Source organism: Passer domesticus, chromosome W (genome assembly GCF_036417665.1).
Source record: "Passer domesticus isolate bPasDom1 chromosome W, bPasDom1.hap1, whole genome shotgun sequence".
Classification (NCBI taxonomy): Eukaryota; Metazoa; Chordata; class Aves; order Passeriformes; family Passeridae; genus Passer; species Passer domesticus.
In genome coordinates this window covers 46761930-46781571 of record NC_087511.1, presented here as the reverse complement: position 1 = coordinate 46781571, position 19642 = coordinate 46761930, and the positions used below count along the sequence as shown (strand labels likewise).

Below are 19642 nucleotides of genomic sequence, written 5' to 3'. Positions count from 1 at the left end.
GCCTCCTCCTGCTGCCTGCTCCTGCTGCCTGCTCCTGCTGCCTCCTCCTGCTGCCTCCTCCTGCTGCCTGCTCCTGCTGCCTGCTCCTGCTGCCTCCTCCTGCTGCCTCCTCCTGCTGCCTCCTCCTGCTGCCTCCTCCTGCTGCCTGCTCCTGCTGCCTCCTCCTGCTGCCTCCTCCTGCTGCCTCCTCCTGCTGCCTCCTCCTGCTGCCTCCTCCTGCTGCCTGCTCCTGCTGCCTCCTCCTGCTGCCTGCTCCTGCTGCCTGCTCCTGCTGCCTCCTCCTGCTGCCTCCTCCTGCTGCCTGCTCCTGCTGCCTCCTCCTGCTGCCTGCTCCTGCTGCCTGCTCCTGCTGCCTGCTCCTGCTGCCTCCTCCTGCTGCCTCCTCCTGCTGCCTGCTCCTGCTGCCTCCTCCTGCTGCCTGCTCCTGCTGCCTCCTCCTGCTGCCTGCTCCTGCTGCCTCCTCCTGCTGCCTCCTCCTGCTGCCTCCTCCTGCTGCCTCCTCCTGCTGCCTGCTCCTGCTGCCTCCTCCTGCTGCCTGCTCCTGCTGCCTGCTCCTGCTGCCTGCTCCTGCTGCCTCCTCCTGCTGCCTGCTCCTGCTGCCTGCTCCTGCTGCCTCCTCCTGCTGCCTCCTCCTGCTGCCTGCTCCTGCTGCCTCCTCCTGCTGCCTGCTCCTGCTGCCTGCTCCTGCTGCCTGCTCCTGCTGCCTCCTCCTGCTGCCTCCTCCTGCTGCCTGCTCCTGCTGCCTCCTCCTGCTGCCTGCTCCTGCTGCCTCCTCCTGCTGCCTCCTCCTGCTGCCTGCTCCTGCTGCCTCCTCCTGCTGCCTCCTCCTGCTGCCTGCTCCTGCTGCCTCCTCCTGCTGCCTGCTCCTGCTGCCTGCTCCGCCGCCTGTGACAGGGGCAGGCGACAGTGCCAGTGGGTCACACCAGTGCCAAGGAACCTCAGAGCTGTTTGCAGGGAGCAACCAGCCAAGCAAGGATGCTTTTCCACTGAAAGGGGACAACCAGGGACAAGAACTAAAGAGGCTGGGGCAGCACAGCCCCCAAACCTGCCCAGTCTCCAGCTGCCACACGGGACCCAAATCCACACCCAGAACAGCCTGGAGGGAAGCCCAGCTGCTCATCTCCAGCCGTGCCCAAGCATCCAGCGCCAGTGTCTGTCAGCCCCTTCTCCTCTCTGTCCTGAACTGCCGGCGCCTGAGCTGTGTTGGCACCACTCTATTGCCAATATCAGATATTGCCAATATCAGATTTCTCTGCCCATCCAACGCCAGTTAGGTGTGTTACTTTCTCCCATTCTCCCAACAGAGACCTCCTCATTCCACATCCCAATTCAGGGAACAGCAGCTTAGCCCTGGGCTGGAAAACAAAAGACAACAAACATTCAAAAAAAACATCACTGTCTTGAGGCTGTCCAGGCCTGGGAGAAAGCGCTTCCCACCACCCTCTTGGCCTTTTCCCAGTCCAAGTAACTGAGGAAATGCACAGTCAACCCCAGAGCAGACAGGCTGGAATGTTGTCTGCACACCAAACACACAGCCCCAAGCACCAGCTCTGGATTGCACTTCACAGCCTCAGTCAACGCCACGTGGGAAAGCCAGGTGACTTTCCCTTCACTGAGAGCCAAAAAACAACAGCAAGAGCTGTCTGTGGACATCACTGAACAAGATCATCCATCATATCTCACCCTGCTGTAGGAAAGTACTGCAAGCCTTGGGTCTGTGGTTTAAAAGCTACTTTTAGATCAGCAAAAAGGTCTCTGGCTGGGACAAGTTACTGAATTTACTGGCGGATTCCAAAATCTGTTTCCAGGTGCATAAAAACCCAAAGGAAAAGCTGAGCACACAGGAGCTGAAGGTGCTTTGGGCACAGGTTCCCTGAACTGCAGCAAAATGGTCCCAAGTCTGCACTTAAGCTACACCCCCTGCACCTTGTGTTCTCCAGACCAGTCACCCTACCTGAGAAGGCCAGGGAGAAGGGAGGGGGCAAGAGAGCCCTTCTGGGAGTGAGCAGTGACGCTGTCAGTGCCTGCAGCCCTCACTTCAATTTGTGCCACTCAGTGGGTGGTTCCTGATGTGGCACTTGGGGACGGGGTTGGCCTTGGCAGTGCTGGGGCAGCAGCTGGACCCACCGGTCTCCAAGGGCATTCCCAACCTCAGGGATTCCATGGGACACTTCATGACTGTCCCGGCTGCACAGGCAGGCACAGGAAGCTGTTACACACAGATTATATTGCCATGAGCCAGAGCACTCCAGGTCATCCTTGAGAGAGTGCAGAGAGCAGGAAAAAAACACAGCGCTGATCTTGCACCGTGCTTTCCCAGTGGGGCATGAGCACCATTTCATCCTAAACCCTGGGAGCTCCAAGGAAAAGAACTACTGGGCTGGCACAGAAGATGCCCCAGAACCACAGCTCAGCAGGCTTCTTGGGAATCTGAATGATCTTATTAGCTCAGAAGCTGCATGTCCCTAAAGAGATCCCTTGGGAACATGAAGCTTCCCACTGGCATTTTTCCCTCCAATGTACATATTCAGTGCATTGATAGTGTTTAAATCAGAATGAAGTGACTTGGTGACAGCACAGCACTAGATCAGGGACACTGGGAGACCCACCAGACAACATTCACCATGGACTCTCCATTCCCATTTCTACAGCTGCAGCATCCTCATTTCTCACAGTTGTGTTTCAAGGTCTCCCCTCAGGATCAGGAAAAGGATCTCACTAGTCCCAGTAGCAAATACCCAAGGCAATTTTTACTCCCTGCAAACAGCAGGAATGACCAAGAGCAGTTGCTGTCATAGGAAAAGCAGGGTATGGTGATGATCAAGCACCTTGCCCTGTGAAGGCTTCCGTTCCTACCACTACCCCGGAGCAGCTCTGCCCCAGTCCCCCCCACCTGCTCCACAACGGCTCCGGGGTTCAGCTCCAGCTCTTTGGACTTGTCGATCCCTACTGCTCTGACACGCAGCACCGACAGCACAGGAGGTACAACCAGGGGCACACCAGGTCCTGCAGCACAGCTTCTTGTGTTTCAGGGCCTCTGATTTTTGGTAGAGATTCACTGGAATTTATTCATAAATTTATTTTGAAATATGCCCTCTATATCTCATTTAACATATACAGGAATATAAGAAACTCTGAGGAGACATCCAGAGGTTTTGAAAGCAATGCTATAACGTTTTCATTTAGGAAAGAGCCAAGCTGTGCCCCGAAACCATAGGAGCAGCGGCAGGGAATGGAAAGGGCCCTCGGGCACCTCGTGCCGCCGCCTGGCGGGCAGGGAGCGGCACTGCTCTGCCCTGAGCACCTCAGCACGCTGAGACTTCTCCTCCATGTGGCCTAAGGGGCCATCTCCTGCACATCCCTGCCTCCCAAGAAGCTACTCAAAAGGCCCTCCCAGCACCTCGCTTCCATCCCCTCAGCGTGGCACAGCCCTCGACTTATCTCTCGAGCATCCTGGGATGAGACTCCACGTCCGCTGCAAAGGAAGGCCGCCTCTCTCGCTGGCAATTTCCCGCAGTCTCCGGGCTGTGGTCCCTTGGTCACGGCTACAATCAGGAACGCCAAACGTCAGTGCACCATCTTAGCCGCACAGCTGCCAAAACCCAGCAAGCCTGCTACTCACCATTCTCCTAAGGACGCCCGGCTCCTCGGCCCGCAAAATTCCTCCGTCCAATAAAACAAAAACACCACCTAGAAAGAAACACAAAGCCAAAGGATAAATGTAACCAGAAACAATACCTCCCTAACTATTCGTAACCATAAAACATACACTACAATCAAACAAACCAAATACATAAAACCCCGATAATATGATAAACAAAAATGCAATAGTATGAACTTTTAAAGCCGCACAAATTTACTACAGGACACTACCTAGAAACAAACACTACATACGCTAATAAAAGCCACCACAACGGAATTTAAAACCTACATTCCACTTCAAGCTTCACGATCCATAAAAACCATAGTCAACTATAAAAAACCTAATGTTTAAAAGCATAGTACCCCACCAAAAAAAAAAAGTGACAACAACACTCAATTCCAAAACAGCCCTGTCATCAACACCTGAGCCAACAACCATAACATCGAAGAAGTTCACGATACACCAACTGCAAACAAAAAGACACAATAAATTCCTACAAACCGCCTCAAAGCCACGACGTAAAAGAACTTTCCATAATTAAAGCCGCGGCTCCGGCACTCCCGCGGCAGCCCGGCCGCGCTCCCCTCCCAGCGCAGCAACTGCCCGGGCCGCGCCAGGAGCGCTCCCGCGCCGCAACCTTCGGGGCCGGGCCGCGGGCACGAGAAGCGCCCTCAAAGGCAGCGGCACGGCCCCAGTTCAACCCCGCAAAGGCTGCGAGAGCTGCAGCTTCCTTCAGCTGAACCCTGAAACTGAGGCAGCGCGGGCTGCTCAGCCCGCTTCAGCCAGGGCGAATTAATGTGTTCTCCCCTGCAATTTCATCCCCGACGGTAGCAGAAAAAGGGCTTTTCCTCCAACTGTGGTAAAAGGGGGATTTTGACCTCAGTTCAAACCCTTGAAAAGGAGGGACAACAGCGCTGCCCCCTCAATTTAGACCTTAGGATGATGAAAATGGGGGGCCTACCCACAAATCACCCATAATACGACAAGAATTTTTTTTTTTTTTTCCAGAGGGCACCGGGGTGGGATTGGCAAGATGAAATTGGAAAGGGAAAGGAGAAAAGTCCCCGCTACAAATCCACACGAGCTCACCCGTTCGGCTGCTGCTTCCCGGCACGGAGCTTTGTTCCTCGGCACCTCCTTTGAGCAATGCTCCAAGTGCGTATCCAGGTGTTCCCCCAGACCCTCGGAGAAGCTCTCGGCGTCCTTCCACGAGACAGCGCCGGGAGCCCCCCCTAAACCCCTCTGCTCAGCAGCTCCAGGCAAAAGGGAGCTCAGGCAACCCCTTCCCCCCTAAAACAGCCTCCTCCCGGCAGGAGCCGCCCCCTCCTCATCCTCGCAGCTCAGGGCTGGGGCTGCTCGGAGCCCTCATCATCCTCAGAGCTCACAGCTGGCGCTGTCGCCACGCTCCGACAGCGTCTCTGCCTGTCCAGCACACAGCCCGCTCCTGACAGACACGGACCAAACAGAAATCTACTCCGGCTGTCGGCTTTCCCGAGTCCGCCCGGTTACGCGATTAAAACACGTACGTGCAGCGGCGCTTTGGTTCGGCTGTTGGTCTAAGCTGGGCTTGTTTCGGCTCTTCGGCTGAACTCGGCTTCGGTTCGGCTAAAGTCGATCATATTCGGCACTTCGGCTAAACTCGGCTACAGTCGGTTACACTTGGCTATCTTCGGCTCTTCGGCTACACTCGGCTATTATAGGGTAACCTGGTTTTTCCCGCTCTTTTTTCCCCCCGCCATCTTGAGAAGGTCAAGCGAGTCCGCGACACGCCACTTCCAAGATGGCGGCCGCGAGAGGCCCTCGGCAGAGAAAGGCGACCCTACTAAACCCTGGCAACTCCCGTCAAAAACGCGCCCGCCCGCGGCGCCGCTGAGGCCGCAGCCCGTGCCCACAGCACGTGAATCGCCACAGAAAATTCCACCGGGGCCGCGCAGGCAGTCCAGTAAACGGAGGGAGGCCCTCGATTTTGCCCGTCTTTTCTGTCGCCATCTTGAGAAGGTCGAGCGCCCCCCCCACGCCGTCGGCCGCTGCAGCAGCGCGGCACAGAGAGGCGTTTTCGCGCCGCCCCTCGGCTGCCTGGCGGGAGGCTGCAGTACCGCGCTCTGGCCACAAGGCGGCGGCGCCGCCGCCCGCCTCAGCCGGGGGGAGCTGCAGTACCGCGCTCTGGCCACAAGGCGGCGGCGCTGGGCTAAAACGAACAGGGGGATCCCTTAAAATAAATACCCCAAAACAACCCGGAAGGAAAAAAACCCCAAAAAAACCCCCAAAACCCACCCCAACCTCGCTTTCTTTTAAAAATATTTAATATTTATTATTTATTTTTTTAAAAAATAAATCTATTTGGTTATATTTTTCAATGTTTCTATTCACATTCATATTTCTAAGGGAAATGGATGTAAAATGTTTCTTTTTTCATTTGTATTTATAAGTTTTTATATATATAGAATTGATATTGTTTTACATCTATTCCTTATATTTCTTTAGTATTTTTATGCACATCTTTATGTATTGACTATAAATTTCTGTAGTAAGATTTTTACTTCTGTAACAGTTATCTTGTTGAAAATAAAACCCCTGCCTCTATCCAAATAAAAGCCAAGAAACCCCTTTTATTTTAAACTGTATTTTATTTTATGAATTTATTTTTCATATTTACATTCACACTTACCTTTAAAATGTCTCATGATGTACAGTGTAGCCGAAGAGCCGAAATGTGGGGAAAATTCCAGAAAAAAAATCGAGGAAGATTCTGGAAAAAATCAGGAAGAAAATGAGGAAGTTTCTGGGAAAATCATTGGAAAATTCCACCAAAAATGGTAAAAAATTCAAGATAAATTCCGGGAAAATTCTGGGAAAATTCAAGGGGAAAAAATGAGGAAATTTCTGGAAAAATCGAGGGAAGGTTCCAGAAAAATCATCGAAAATTCAAGATAAATTCTGGAAAAATTTGGGAAAAAATTCCAGGAAAAAAATCCGGGAAAATTCTGAAGAAAAAAAAAAAAAAGAGGAAATTTCTGGAAAAATCAAGGGAATGTTCCAGAAAAAAATCGTCAAAATTCCATGGAAAGTTCTGGAAAATTCTGGGGGAAAAAATCCAGAAAAATGTGGGGAAAATTCAAGGAGAAAATCGAGGAAAATTCTGGAAAAAATCAGGAAGAAATTGAGGAAATTTCTGGAAAAATCAAGGGAAGATTCCAGAAAAAATGGTTAAAAAATTCAAGATAAATTCTGGGAAATTTCTGGAAAATTCTGGGGGAAATTCCAGAAAAAATTCCGGGAAAATTCTGGAAAAAATCAGGGAAGAAATGAGGAAATTTCTGGAAAAGTCCTTGGAAAATTTAAATAAAAAATCATAAAAAATTCAAGAGAAATTCAATGGAAAATTCTGGAAAAAAATTCTAGAAAAATGTGGGAAGAAGCAAGGAAAAAATCCGGGGAAATTCTGGAGAAATTCAAGGAAGAATTGAGGAAATTTCTGGAAAAATCAAGGGTAAAATTCCAGAAAAAAGTGTCAAATGTCAAGATAAATTCTGGGAAAATTCTGGAAAATTCCAGAAAAAAATATCGAGGAAGATTCTGGAAAAAATCAGGAAGAAATTGAGGAAGTTTCTGGAAAAATCATTGGAAAATTCCACCAAAAATGGTAAAAAATTCAAGATAAATTCCGGGAAAATTCTGGGAAAATTCAAGGGGAAAAAATGAGGAAATTTCTGGAAAAATTGAGGGAAGGTTCCAGAAAAATCATCGAAAATTCAAGATAAATTCTGGAAAAATTTGGGAAAAAATTCCAGGAAAAAAATCCGGGAAAATTCTGAAGAAAAAAAAAAAAAGAGGAAATTTCTGGAAAAAATCAAGGGAATGTTCCAGAAAAAAATCGTCAAAATTCCATGGAAAGTTCTGGAAAATTCTGGGGGAAAAAATCCAGAAAAATGTGGGGAAAATTCAAGGAGAAAATCGAGGAAAATTCTGGAAAAAATCAGGAAGAAATTGAGGAAATTTCTGGAAAAATCAAGGGAAGATTCCAGAAAAAATGGTTAAAAAATTCAAGATAAATTCTGGGAAATTTCTGGAAAATTCTGGGGGAAATTCCAGAAAAAAATCCGGGAAAATTCTGGAAAAATTCAGGGAAGGAATGAGGAAATTTCTGGAAAAATCGAGGGAAAATTCTGGAAAAAATCATCAAAATTCCATGGAAAATTCTGGGAAAATTCTGGAAAAATTCAGGAAAATTTTGGAAGAATCAAGGAAAAATCCGGGAAAATTGTGGGAAAATTCAGGGAAGAAATGAGGAAATTTCTGGAAAAAATCCTTGGAAAATTAAAAAAAAAAAATCAAGATAAATTCCATGGAAAATTCTGGAAAAAATTCTAGAAAAATGTGGGAAGAAGCAAGGAAAAAATCCAGGGAAATTCTGGAGAAATTCAAGGAAGAATTGAGGAAATTTCTGGAAAAATCAAGGGTAAAATTCCAGAAAAAAGCGTCAAATGTCAAGATAAATTCTGGGAAAATTCTGGAAAATTCCAGAAAAAAATATCGAGGAAGATTCTGGAAAAAATCTGGAAGAAATTGAGGAAGTTTCTGGGAAAATCATTGGAAAATCCCACCAAAAATGGTAAAAAATTCAAGATAAATTCCGGGAAAATTCTGGGAAAATTCAAGGGGAAAAAATGAGGAAATTTCTGGAAAAATCATCAAAAATTCAAGATAAATTCTGGAAAATTTTGGGAAAAAATTTCAGGAAAAAATCTGGGAAAATTCTGAAGAAATTCGAGGAAATTTCTGGGAAAATTGAGGAAACATTCCAGAAAAAATCATCACAAATTCAAGATAAATTCTGGGAAAATTCTGGAAAAATTCCAAAAATGTGTGCGAAAATTCTGGGGAAAACTCCATCAAAATTGGAGAAAATTCTTGGGAAAATCTGGGAAAATTCAGAAAATTTAGCAAAAATCAGAGAAAATTCTGGGAAATTTTACAGAAAATTAAAAAAAAATCTGGGAAAATTCTGGAAAAACTCAGGAAAGTATTCAGAATGTTTGTGGGAAAATTCCATTAAAATTGGAGAAAATTCTAGAAAAATTCTGGGGGAAAAAATTGAAAAAAATCTGGGGAAATTGCAGAAAAAAATCCAGGAAAAATTCTGGGAAATCTCCAGGAAAATGATGAAAAAATTCTAGGAAAATTCGAGAGAATTTGAGAAAAATTCTGGGAAAATTCTGAGGAAAAAAATAATTTAAATTGGAGAAAATGATGGGAAAATTTTGACAAAAATCAGAAAAAATCTGGAAAAATCCTGAGAAAACTTCAGAAAAATATCCAGAAAATTCCGGGAAATTGTGGGAAAAAATCCTGGAAAAATCCCTGATTTTTCCAGAAAATTCAGGGAAAATTCTGGAAACACTTCAGGGAAATTGCAGAAAAAATCCAGGAAAATTCTGGAAAATTGATGAAAAAGTCTTGAGAAAATTCATGGGAATTTGAGAAAAATTATTGGAATTTTCCAGAAAATTCTGGAAAAAATATGGGGGAAAAAATTGTTTAAATTGGAGAAAATTCTGGGAAAATTTTAGACAAAGATAGGAAAAATTATGGAAAAATCCTGAGAAAACTTCTGAAAAAAATCCAGAAATTCCAGGAAAATTCTGGGAAAATCCAGGAAATTTTTTTTTTTAATACTTTGGAACATTCAGAACATTTGTGTGAAAATTCCAGAAATATTCTGGGAAATTCTGCAAAAATTCCAGAAAATTTTGGGGGAAATCTGGAAAAAATTCTGGGAAAAAAACCTGAAAAAATCGCAACAATTCTGTAAAAATTTGGGGGGAAAGTCCAGAAAAATGCTGGAAAATTATGCAAAAATTATTTTTTAAAAAATGCTGAAAAATCCCAGAAAAAAGGGTAAAAATTTAGAAAAAAGTCCCAAAAAATTCTGATGAAATTCTGTAAAAATCCCCCAAAAATTATTTAAAAATCCTGGAAAATTCTGAAAAAAAAAAATCCAGGAAAATTATGGAAAAATTATGAAAAAAAAAAGAAAGAAAAAATCCCAGAAAAATCCTAGAAAAATAGGGAAAAATTCTAAAAAAATCCTGAGAAAAATCTGGGGGGGGGAAATCCAGAAAAATATGAAAAAAAATCCAGAAAATGGTGAAAAAATCCTGGAACAATCCCAGAAAAACACTGAAAAAATTCTGAAAAAAATTCTGAAAAAATCCCGAAAAAATTCTGAGGGGAAAAAAAAAATCCCATAAAAATGCCGAGAAATTCAGAAAAAATTCCAAAAAAATCTGAAAAAAATTCTGGAAATTTCAGAAAAAATTCTGAAAAAGTTCTGAAAGAATCCCAGATAAATCCCAGGAAAAAAAATTCTGAAATAATCAGGTTAAATTGCTGAAAAATCCCAGAAAATTTCAGGAAAATCCTGGAAAAAATCCCCCAAAAATTCAGTAAAAATTCCAGAAAATACCAGGAAAATTCTGAAAAAAATTCAGAAAAAAAATCCCCCCCAGAATTCTGAAATAATCAGGAAAAATTCCCAGAAAATTTCAGAAAAATCCTGAAAAAATCTCCCAAAAAATCCGGAAAAAATTCTGGAAAAATTCCAGAGAAATCCTAAAAAATAGGAAAAAATTCTGGAAAAGTCCTGGAATAATTCCTGAAAATTATGGGGGAAAAAATCCCTAAAAAATTCCGTAAAAATTCTGTAAAAAATCCCAGAAGAATTATTTTAAAATTCAGGAAAATCCCAGAAAAATTCTGAAATAATCAGGAAAAATTCCCAGAAACATCACAGAAAATTTCAGAAAAATCCTGAAAAAATCTCCAAAAAATCCTGAAAAAAATTCCAGGGAAAAAAAAAATCAGAAAAAATTCCCTGAAACATTCTGAAAAAATTCTGAAAATGTTTGGTAACAATCCCAGAAAAATCCTGAAAATTTTCTGAAAAATCCCAGAAAAATTACAGAAAAATTCTGAAAAAATGGTAAAAAAATTCTGAAAAAAATCCCAGAAAAATTCTGAAAAATCCTGAAAAAAATTCAGAAAAATCCTGAAAATTTTCTGAAAAATCCCAGAAAAATTCTGGAAAAATTCTGGGGAAAAAAAAATTCTGAAAAAATCTCCAAAAATTGTGAAATAATCAGGAAAAATTCCCAGAAAAATCCTGAAAAAACCCCAGAAAATCCTGAAACGAATATCGAAAAAAAACTGGAAAAATCCTGAACCTTTTCTGGAAAATCCCAGAAAATTATGGAAAAATTCTGGGAAATTTCTGAAAAAAATTTCGGAAGAATCCTGAAAAATTTCTGAAAAATCCCAGAAAAATTATGAAAAAATTCTGAAAAAAATCCTCAGAAAATTCTGGAAAAATCCTGGAAAAATTCTGAAAAAAATCCCAGAAAAATTCAGAAAAAATCCTGGAATTTTTCTCCCACTTTTTCTCCACTTTTCCCCCGTTTAACCCCAAATTTTTCTGATTTTTCCTCCATTTTTCCTTAATTTTCTCCCAATTTTCCCCAATTATTCCCCAATCCTTCTCTCACTTTTCCCCCATTTTTCTCCACTTTTCCCGCAACTTTCCCTCAATTTTCCCCAATTTTTCTCCACTTTCTTCCCAATTTTCTCCCAATTACCGCCAACTTTTTACCGTATTTCTCATAATACTTCCCCATGTTCTTACCGTATTTCTCCTAATACTCCCCCAATTTTTTCCCAATTTTCCCCCACCCGCCACGCTGGCTTTGGCCTCGTGGCTGCCCCCAGCCCCTCCTCCCTGCCTCCCTCCTCCCTTTTTGCTTCAAAATTTTCCCAATTTTCCCCAATTTTCTCCGAATTTTTCTCTCCTTGTCACACCATTTTCCCCCTATTTTCCCCCAACTTTTCCTCAATTTTCCCCAATTTTCTCTCAATTTTTCTCCACTTTTTTCCCAATTTTCCGCCAACTTTTTATCGTATTTCTCCCAATACTCCCCCGATTTTCACCCAATTTTCGCCCAATTATTTCCTAATTTTTTCCTAATTTTCTCCGAATTTTTCTCTCCTTCTCACACCATTTCTCTTCTGTTTTCCCCCGTTTTATCCCAAAATTTCCCAAATTTTCTCCCAATTTTTTTTCTACTTTTTCTCCAATTTTTCCTCAATTTTTCCCTAATTTTCCCCAAATTTTTTGCAATTTTCCTCCAATCCTTCTCTCCCTTTTCCCCCATTTTTCTCCTATTTTCCCCCAACTTTCCCTCAATTTCCCCCAATTTTCTCCCAATTTTTCCCCACTTTTTTCCTAATTTTCTCCCAATTTCCCCCGTATTTCCGCCAACTTTTTACCATATTTCTCCTAATACTCCCCCAATTTTCCTCAATTTTTCCCCAATTTTCTCCAAATTTTTCTCTCCTTCTCACACCATTTCTCTCCTATTTTCCCCCATTTTATCCCAAAATTTCCCAAATTTTCTCCCAACTTTTCTCCACTTTTCCCCCAATTTTTCTCCAATTTTCTACGAATTTTCCCAAATTTTTCCACAATTTTCCTCCAACTTTTCTCTCCTTCTCACACCATTTTTCTCCTATTTTCCCCCATTCTATCCCAAATTTTCTCCCATTTTTCTCCACTTTTTCTCAATTTTTCCTCATTTTTTCCTAATTTTTACCAAATTTTCCCCAAATTTTTCTCCACTTTTTTCCTAATTTTCTCCCAATTTCCCCCCATATTTCCACCAACTTTTTACCATATTTCTCCTAATACTCCCCCAATTTCCACCAATTTTTCTCCAATTTTCCCCAATTTTCCCCAAACTTTCTCCGAATTTTTCTCTCCTTCTCACACCATTTTTCTCCCATTTTCCCCCCAACTTTTCCTCAATTTTCCTTAATTTTCTCCCAAATTTTCTCCACTTTTTCTCCATTTTTCCCAATTTTTTCCCAATTTTCCCCCATTTTCCCCCAATTTTCTCCGAATTTTTGTCTCCTTTTCACACCTTTTTTCTCCTATTTTCCTCCATTTTATCCCAAAATTTCCCAAGTTTTCTACTAATTTTTCTCCACTTTTTCCCCGATTTTCCACCAACTTTTTACCGTAATTCTCCTAATATCCCGCCAACTTTTTACCGTATTTCTCCTAATATTCCCCCAATTTTCCCCCGATCTTCACCAAATTTTTCCCGATTTTCGCCCAATTTTTTCCCAATTTTTTCCCAATTTCTCCCCAATTTCTCCCCAATTTCCCCCACCTGCCAGGCTGACTTTGGCCTCGCGGCTGCCCCCAGCCCCTCCTCCCCTCGTCGGGTTGGTGATGCCGCGAGTGCAGAACGTTCCGGATCCACAGGGATCCATTCCCCAGCTGCTTCCTCCTCTCGTCCTCCTCCAAATCCAAAATTTTCCCCTCTTTTTTCCAGAATATTCCCAGAATTTCTCCGTCAGACTCCACGGAACATTCCAGGATGAGGTCGGAGCCGCGGGCGACGACGACGTCCGAAGGTTCCTGCAGGAATTTCACCTCGGTGAAGGGAGGGAGGTGAAATCCTGCAAAAAAAATGGAAATTTCTATTAAAATTTTTCCTGAAATTGCCACAAATTTTTTCCCCAATTTTTCCTGAATTTTTCCCAATTTTTTCCCTATTTTTAAATAATTTTCCCCCTATTTTTTGCCAATTTTTCCTCCAATTTTCGTCCAATTTATTCTCTTTTTTTGTCCAATTTTCCCCATTTTTTTCCCAATTTTTCCTTAATTTTTTCCCATTTTTCCCCTATTTTTACCTAATTTTATTACAATTTTTCCCCCAAATTTCACCCAATTTTCCCCTGATTTTTCCCAATTTTCTCCTATTTTTTGCCTTTTTTCCCATTTTTTTCCCATTTTTTCTCCAATTTTTCCCAATTTTCCCCAATTTTTCTCCTATTTATATCCATTTTTCCCTCATTTTTTCCCTAATTTTCCCCCAATTTTTCCCTATTTTTACCATTTTTCTCTCCAATTTTTATAAATTTTTTCTCACATTTTTCCTAATTTTTTCCTGATTTTTTTGTCAATTTTTCCCTATTTTTTACCATCTTTCCCCAAATTTTTTTCCCATTTTTTCTCCAATTTTCCTCCAATTTTTTCCCTTATTTTTGTCCAATTTTCCCCTATTTTTTTACTATTTTTTCCTAATTTTCCCCCATTTTTTCTCCAATTTTCATAATTTTTTTCTCACATTTTTCCCATTTTTCCCGTATTTTTGTCCAATTTTTCCCCTAATTTTCCCAAATTTTTTCCCAATTTTTTCTGATTTTCCACCCAGTTTTTCTCTAATTTTTGTCCAATTTTCCTTCAACTTTCGCCCAATTTTTCTCCAATTTTCCCCCAATTTCTCCGGCAATTTTCCCCCAATTTCTCCCGCAATTTTTCCCCAATTTTTCCAATTTTTTCTCCAATTTTCCCCAATTTTTCCCCATTTTTGGGCCACCCCAGCACCCGAAGGTTCCTGTAGGAATTTCACCTCGATGAAGGGAGGGAGGTGAAATCCTGCAAGAAAAAAATGGAAATTTTTATAAAAATTTTCCCTGAATTTGCCACAAATTTTCCCCCAATTTTTTTTTCCTAATCTTCCCCTATTATTCCCATTTTGTCTGGATTTTTCCCAATATTTTCCTGATTTTTTGCCATTTTTCCCCTATTTTTTCCCATTTTTTTCTCCAATTTTCCCCTCATTTATAGCAACTTTTTGTCCATTTTTTACCTATTTTTTCTCAATTTTCCTCCAATTTTTTCTCTTATTTTTGTCCAATTTTTCCCTAACTTTTCCCCCAATTTTTCCTTGAGTTTCTCCCAATTTTTCCCAAATTTTTCTCATTTTTTGGACCCATTTCCCCCCTTTTTCCAACTATTTTCTCCCAATTTTTCTCAATTTTTTGACATTTTTCCCTAATTTCTCCCCATTTTTCTCCATTTTTTCTCAATTTTTTCTCAATTTTCCTCCAATTTATTCTATATTTTTGTCCAATTTTTCCCCAATTTTTCCCACTATTTGTCAACATTTTTCCCTAATTTTTCCATTTTTTCTCCATTATTTTCCCATTTTTTCACCAATTTTCCCCCGAATTTTCACTTATTTTTTGTCCAATTTTTGTCTAATTTTTCCCTATTTTCCTCCAATTTTCCTCCAAATTTTCTCCTACTTTTGCCCAATTTTCCCCCAATTTTTCCCTATTTTTTACCATTTTTCCCTAATTTTTCCCCATTTTTTCTCCAATTTTTACAAATTTTTTCTCACATTTTTCCCATTTCCCCCCCAATTTTTACCTATTTTTTCCAAATTTTTCCCAATTTTTTCCTATTTTTTTGTCATTTTTTCCTAAATTTCCCCCATTTTTTCTCCAATTTTTCCCATTTTTTCTCAATTTTTCTCCAAATTTTTCTCTTCTTTTTGTCCAATTTTTCCCTAAGTTTTTCCCATTTTTTCATAATTTTATCCCAATTTTCCTTCGATTTTCCTCCATTTTTTCCCAATATTTTCCCCCAATTTTTCCCTAAATTTTTTGGATTTTTGGGGGATTTTTTGGGAATATTTGGGGCATTTTTGGGGAATTTTTCTTGGATTTTTGAGGGATTTTCTCAGGATTTTTTGGGAATATTTTGGGCATTTTTGTGGAATTTTTGTAGATTTTTTCTGGACTTTTCAGAATATTTTGGGCATTTTTGGAGGATTTTTTAAGGAATTTTTGGGGGAATTTTGTAGGATTTTTTTTAGGATTTTTTCTGGATTTTTTGGGAATTTTTTGGTAATTTTGGGGATTTTTTGTGGATTTTTGGGGGAATTTTTGGGCATTTTTTGTGGAATTTTTGAGTTTTCTGGGAAATTTTTAGGATTTTCTCAGGATTTTGGGAATATTTTGGGCAATTTTTGAGGATTTTTTGGGAATTTTGGGGGATTTTTTGGGGGATTTTTTCAAATTTTTTTCAGAATATTTTGGGCATTTTTGAGGAATTTTGGGGATTTTTTAGGATTTTTTGGGAATATTTTGAGGATTTTTTCAATATTTTTGGGGAAATTTTTAGGATTTTTTAAGGAATTTTTCAGAATTTTTGGGAAATTTTGGGCATTTTTTGAGGATTTTTTTGGGGAATATTTGGGGATTTTTTCAGGATTTTTTGGGATTATTTTGGGCATTTTTGGAGGATTTTTTGGGGAATTTTTGGGGATTTTGGGGGAATTTTGTGGGGATTTTTGGGAATTTTTAAAAAAGTTTGGAGCATTTTTAGGGATTTTTGGGGGAATTTTTCTTAGATTCTTTTCAGGATTTTTTGGGAATATTTGGGGCATTTTTGCGGATTTTTGGGGGAATTTTTGGGCATTTTTGTGGATTTTTAAGAATTTTTTAGGAATATTTTCGGATTTTTTGATGATTTTTGGGGAAATTTTTAGGATTTTTTAAGGATTTTTTCAGATTTTTTTTGGGATAATTTTGGGCATTTTTGAGGATATTTTTTGGGAATTTTTTGGGATTTTTTTTAGGATTTTTTGGGAATTTTTGGGGATTTTTTTAGGATTTTTTTGGGAATATTTGGAGCATTTTTGGATGATTTTCTGGGAATTTTTTTTTATTTTTTGGGGAATTTTGGGGGGATTTTTGGGGAATTTTAAAAAATTTTGGAGCGTTTTTAGGATTTTTTAAGGAATTTTCTTGGTTTTTTCAGGATTTTTTGGGAATAATTTGGGTATTTTTGAAGATGTTTTGTGGATTTTTTGGGAATTTTTTAGGGTTTTTTTAGGATTTTTTTTTCAGGATTTTTGGTGATTTTTGGGGTATTTTTGAGGATTTTTTGGGAGTATTTTGAGGATTTTTTGGGGAATTTTTGGGGATTTTTTCAGGACTTTTTCAGGATTTTTTGGGGGATTTTTTTAGGATTTTTTGGGGAAATTTTCAGGATTTTTTGGGCATTTTTTAGGTTTTTTTTGGGATTTTTGGGGATTTTTTGGGGAAATTTTTAGGATTTTTAAAGGAAATTTTTTGGGCATTTTTGGGAATATTTTGGGCATATTTTGTGGCTTTTCGGGGGATTTTTTGGGGATATTTTGGTCATTTTTTCAGAATTTTTTCAGAATATTTTGAGCATTTTTTTGAGGATTTTTTTGGGAATATTTGGACATTTTTTCGGGATTTTTTGGGATTATTTTGGGCATTTTGGGGGGATTTTTTTTGAATTTTTGGGGATTTTTGGGGGAATTTTTTAGGACTATTTGGAGCATTTTTGGATGATTTTCTGGGAATTTTTTTGGTAATTAAAAAAAAATTGGAGAATTTTTAGGGATTTTTGGGGGAATTTTTCTTAGATTCTTTTCAGGATATTTTTGGGAATACTTGGGTCTTTTGGGGGATTTTTGGGGAATTTTTTAGGAATTTTTAGGATTTTTTTATTATTATTTTTTCAGGATTTTTTGGGAATTTTTTGGGTATTTTTGTGGATTTTTGGGGAATTTTTGGGAATTTTTTTCAGGACTTTTTCAGGATTTTTTGGGAATATTTTGGGCAATTTTTGATTATTTTTTGGGGAATTTTTGGGGATTTTTTTCAGAATAGTTTGGGCATTTTTTGAGGATTTTTTGGGGAATATTTGGAGATTTTTTCAGGATTTTGGGGGGATTTTTTCGGGATTTTTTGGGGATATTTTCAGGACTTTTTCGGGATATTTTGGGCATTTTTGGGGAATTTTTGGGAATATTTTAGGGATTTTTTGGGGAATTTTTGGGAATATTTTGGGGATTTTTTGGGGTCTCACCTGTGGCACTGGGCAGCAGCAGCAGGAGCCAAATCCCAGCGATGGATTCCATCCCGCCCTGCAGAGGGAAGGGAAAAAGGGCTGAGAAATCCCAAAAATATCCCAAATATAAAAAAAAAAAATCCCAAAAAAATTCCCCAAAAAAATCCCCAAAAACCCCCAAAAAATCCCCCCAAAAAATCCCACAAAAATTCCCCAAAAATTTCCAATAAAATAGAAAAAAAATCCCCAATAATTTAAAAAAACCCCACAAAAATATCCCAAAAAAGTCCCCAAAAAAGTCCCAAAAATATCCCAAAAATTCACCAAAAAATTCCCAAAAATATCCCACAAAAACCCCATAAAATATAAAAATCCCCCAAAAATTCCCAAAAAAATCCAAAAAATTCCAAAAAAAATCCAAAAAATCCCACAAAAATTCCCCAAAATTTCCAATAAAATAGAAAAAAAATCCCCAATAGATTCCAAAAAAATCCCCAAAAATATCCAAAAAAAATCCCCAAAATATCAAAAAAATCCCCCAAAAATTCCAAAAAATACCCAGAAAATTCCCCCCAAAATCTCCCAAAAAAGTTCCAAAAAAAGTCCCAAAAATATCAAAAAATTATCCCAAAAATATAGCAAAAAAATCCCCAAAAATTCCCCAAAAATATCCCTAAAAGATCCCAAATATATCTCAAAAATATTCCAAAAAAATCCCAAAAAAGACCAAAAAAATTCCCAAAAAAATCCCAAATATAAAAAAAAATTCCCCAAAAATTCCCCAAAAATCTCAAAAAATATCCCAAAAAAATCCCCAAAAATTCCAAAAAAATTCCCAAAAAATTCCAAATATTAAAAAAAATCCCCAAAATTCCCCAAAAAACCCCCAAAATTCCCCAAAAAATCCCAAAAACATTCCCAAAAAAATCCCCCAAAAATAAAAAAAATCCCAAAAAATCCCAAAAAAATCCAAAAAGTCCCAAAAAAGTCCCAAAAAATCCCACCAAAAACCAAAAAATTCCCCAAAAAAATCTCCGCCCAAAAAAATCCCCAAAAAGACCAAAAAAATTCCCCCCAAAAAATCACAGAAAAGTCCCAAAAATATCCCAAAAATTCCCCAAAAAATCGCCCAAAAAATCCCAAAAAACCCCAAAAAATTCCCACCCCCCCCCAAATTCCCAAAAATATCCCAAAAAAAATCCCCGAAAAATCCCAAAAAAACCCCCAAAAATTCCGAAAAAATCCTCAAAAAATCCCAAAAGAATCTCCAACATTCCCCAAAAAAATCCCAAAAAAGTCCCCAAAAATCCCGAAAAAAATCCCCCAAAAAATCCCCGGAAAATCCCCCCCAAATCCCAAAAATTTCCCAAAAAATCCCCCCAAAATTTCCACAAAAATCCCAAAAAATATCCCATAAAATCCCCCAAAAAATCCCCAAAAATCCCATTAAAAATCCCCAAAAAATCCCCCCAAAATTCCAAAAATTATCCCAAAAATCCCATAAAAAATAAAAAAATCCCCAAAAAATCCTCAAAAAATCCCAAAAATCCAAATAAAATTCCCCAAAAAATTATCCACAAAATTCCCGAAAAATTTTTTAAAATCCTCAAAAGTATCCCCAAAAAATCCCCAAAAATTCCCAAAAATATCCAAAAAAGTCCCCAAAAAATGACAAAAAATATCCCAAAAGAAACAAAAAAAAAATTCCCCAAAAATCCTTCAAAAAATCCAAAAAAAGTCCCCAAAAATTTCCCAAAAATCCCCAAAAAATCCTAAAAATATCCAAAAAAGTCCCAAAAAAATCCCAAAAATATCCCAAATATAAAAAAAATCCCCCCAAAATCCCCAAAAAATCCCCAAAAAATCCTCAAAAAATCCCCCAAAAATTTTAAAAATTCCCCCCATAATTCCCAAAAATTTCCCCCCAAAAATCCAAAAAAATCCTAAAAAATTTCCTGAAAATCCCCAAAATTTCCCCCCAAAATTAAACAAAAATACTTTAAAAATTCCCCAAAAATCTAAGATTCCCCAAAAAATTAAAAAAAAAATTCCCAAAAATTTCCCAAAAAATCCACAAAAAATTCGCCAAAATCCCCGGAATTTTGGTGGGAAATCTCTGGAATTTTGGGGTGAAAAATTGGGAATTTTGGAGTTAAAAATTGGCAATTTGGGGTTAAAAATGGGGATTTTTAGGTCCTGTAAGGGGAAAAAAAATATGGGATTTTTGGGTTAAAATTTGGAATTTTTGGGGTTAAAAAGTGGAATTT

The 19642-nt window shown here is 39.3% G+C and overlaps 1 protein-coding gene across 1 annotated transcript; it reads right to left on the bottom strand.

Moving 5' to 3' along the window:
* Positions 1 to 3619: 3619 nt before the first annotated feature.
* On the bottom strand, positions 3620 to 17494 carry LOC135289163 (netrin receptor DCC-like). Its single transcript, XM_064402587.1, has 4 exons — positions 17394 to 17494; positions 12865 to 13156; positions 6312 to 6392; positions 3620 to 3690 (listed from the first exon to the last, which is right to left on the bottom strand). Exons 1-3 carry the CDS (start codon positions 17443 to 17445, stop codon positions 6314 to 6316), a joined length of 423 nt encoding a protein of 140 aa, XP_064258657.1. The 5' UTR covers positions 17446 to 17494; the 3' UTR covers positions 3620 to 3690; positions 6312 to 6313.
* Positions 17495 to 19642: the final 2148 nt, after the last annotated feature.

Bases quoted from the DNA above. Each gene is read 5' to 3' on its own strand.
- LOC135289163 (XM_064402587.1), bottom strand. From the start codon at position 17,445: ATGGAATCCATCGCTGGGATTTGGCTCCTGCTGCTGCTGCCCAGTGCC. The intron at 13,157-17,393 runs GTGAGACCCCAA...TTTTTTTTGCAG, and splicing joins GCTGCTGCCCAGTGCCACAG to GATTTCACCTCCCTCCCTTC. The intron at 6,393-12,864 runs GTGGGGGAAATT...GATTTTTTCCAG, and splicing joins GGCCAAAGTCAGCCTGGCAG to AATCTTCCTCGATTTTTTTT.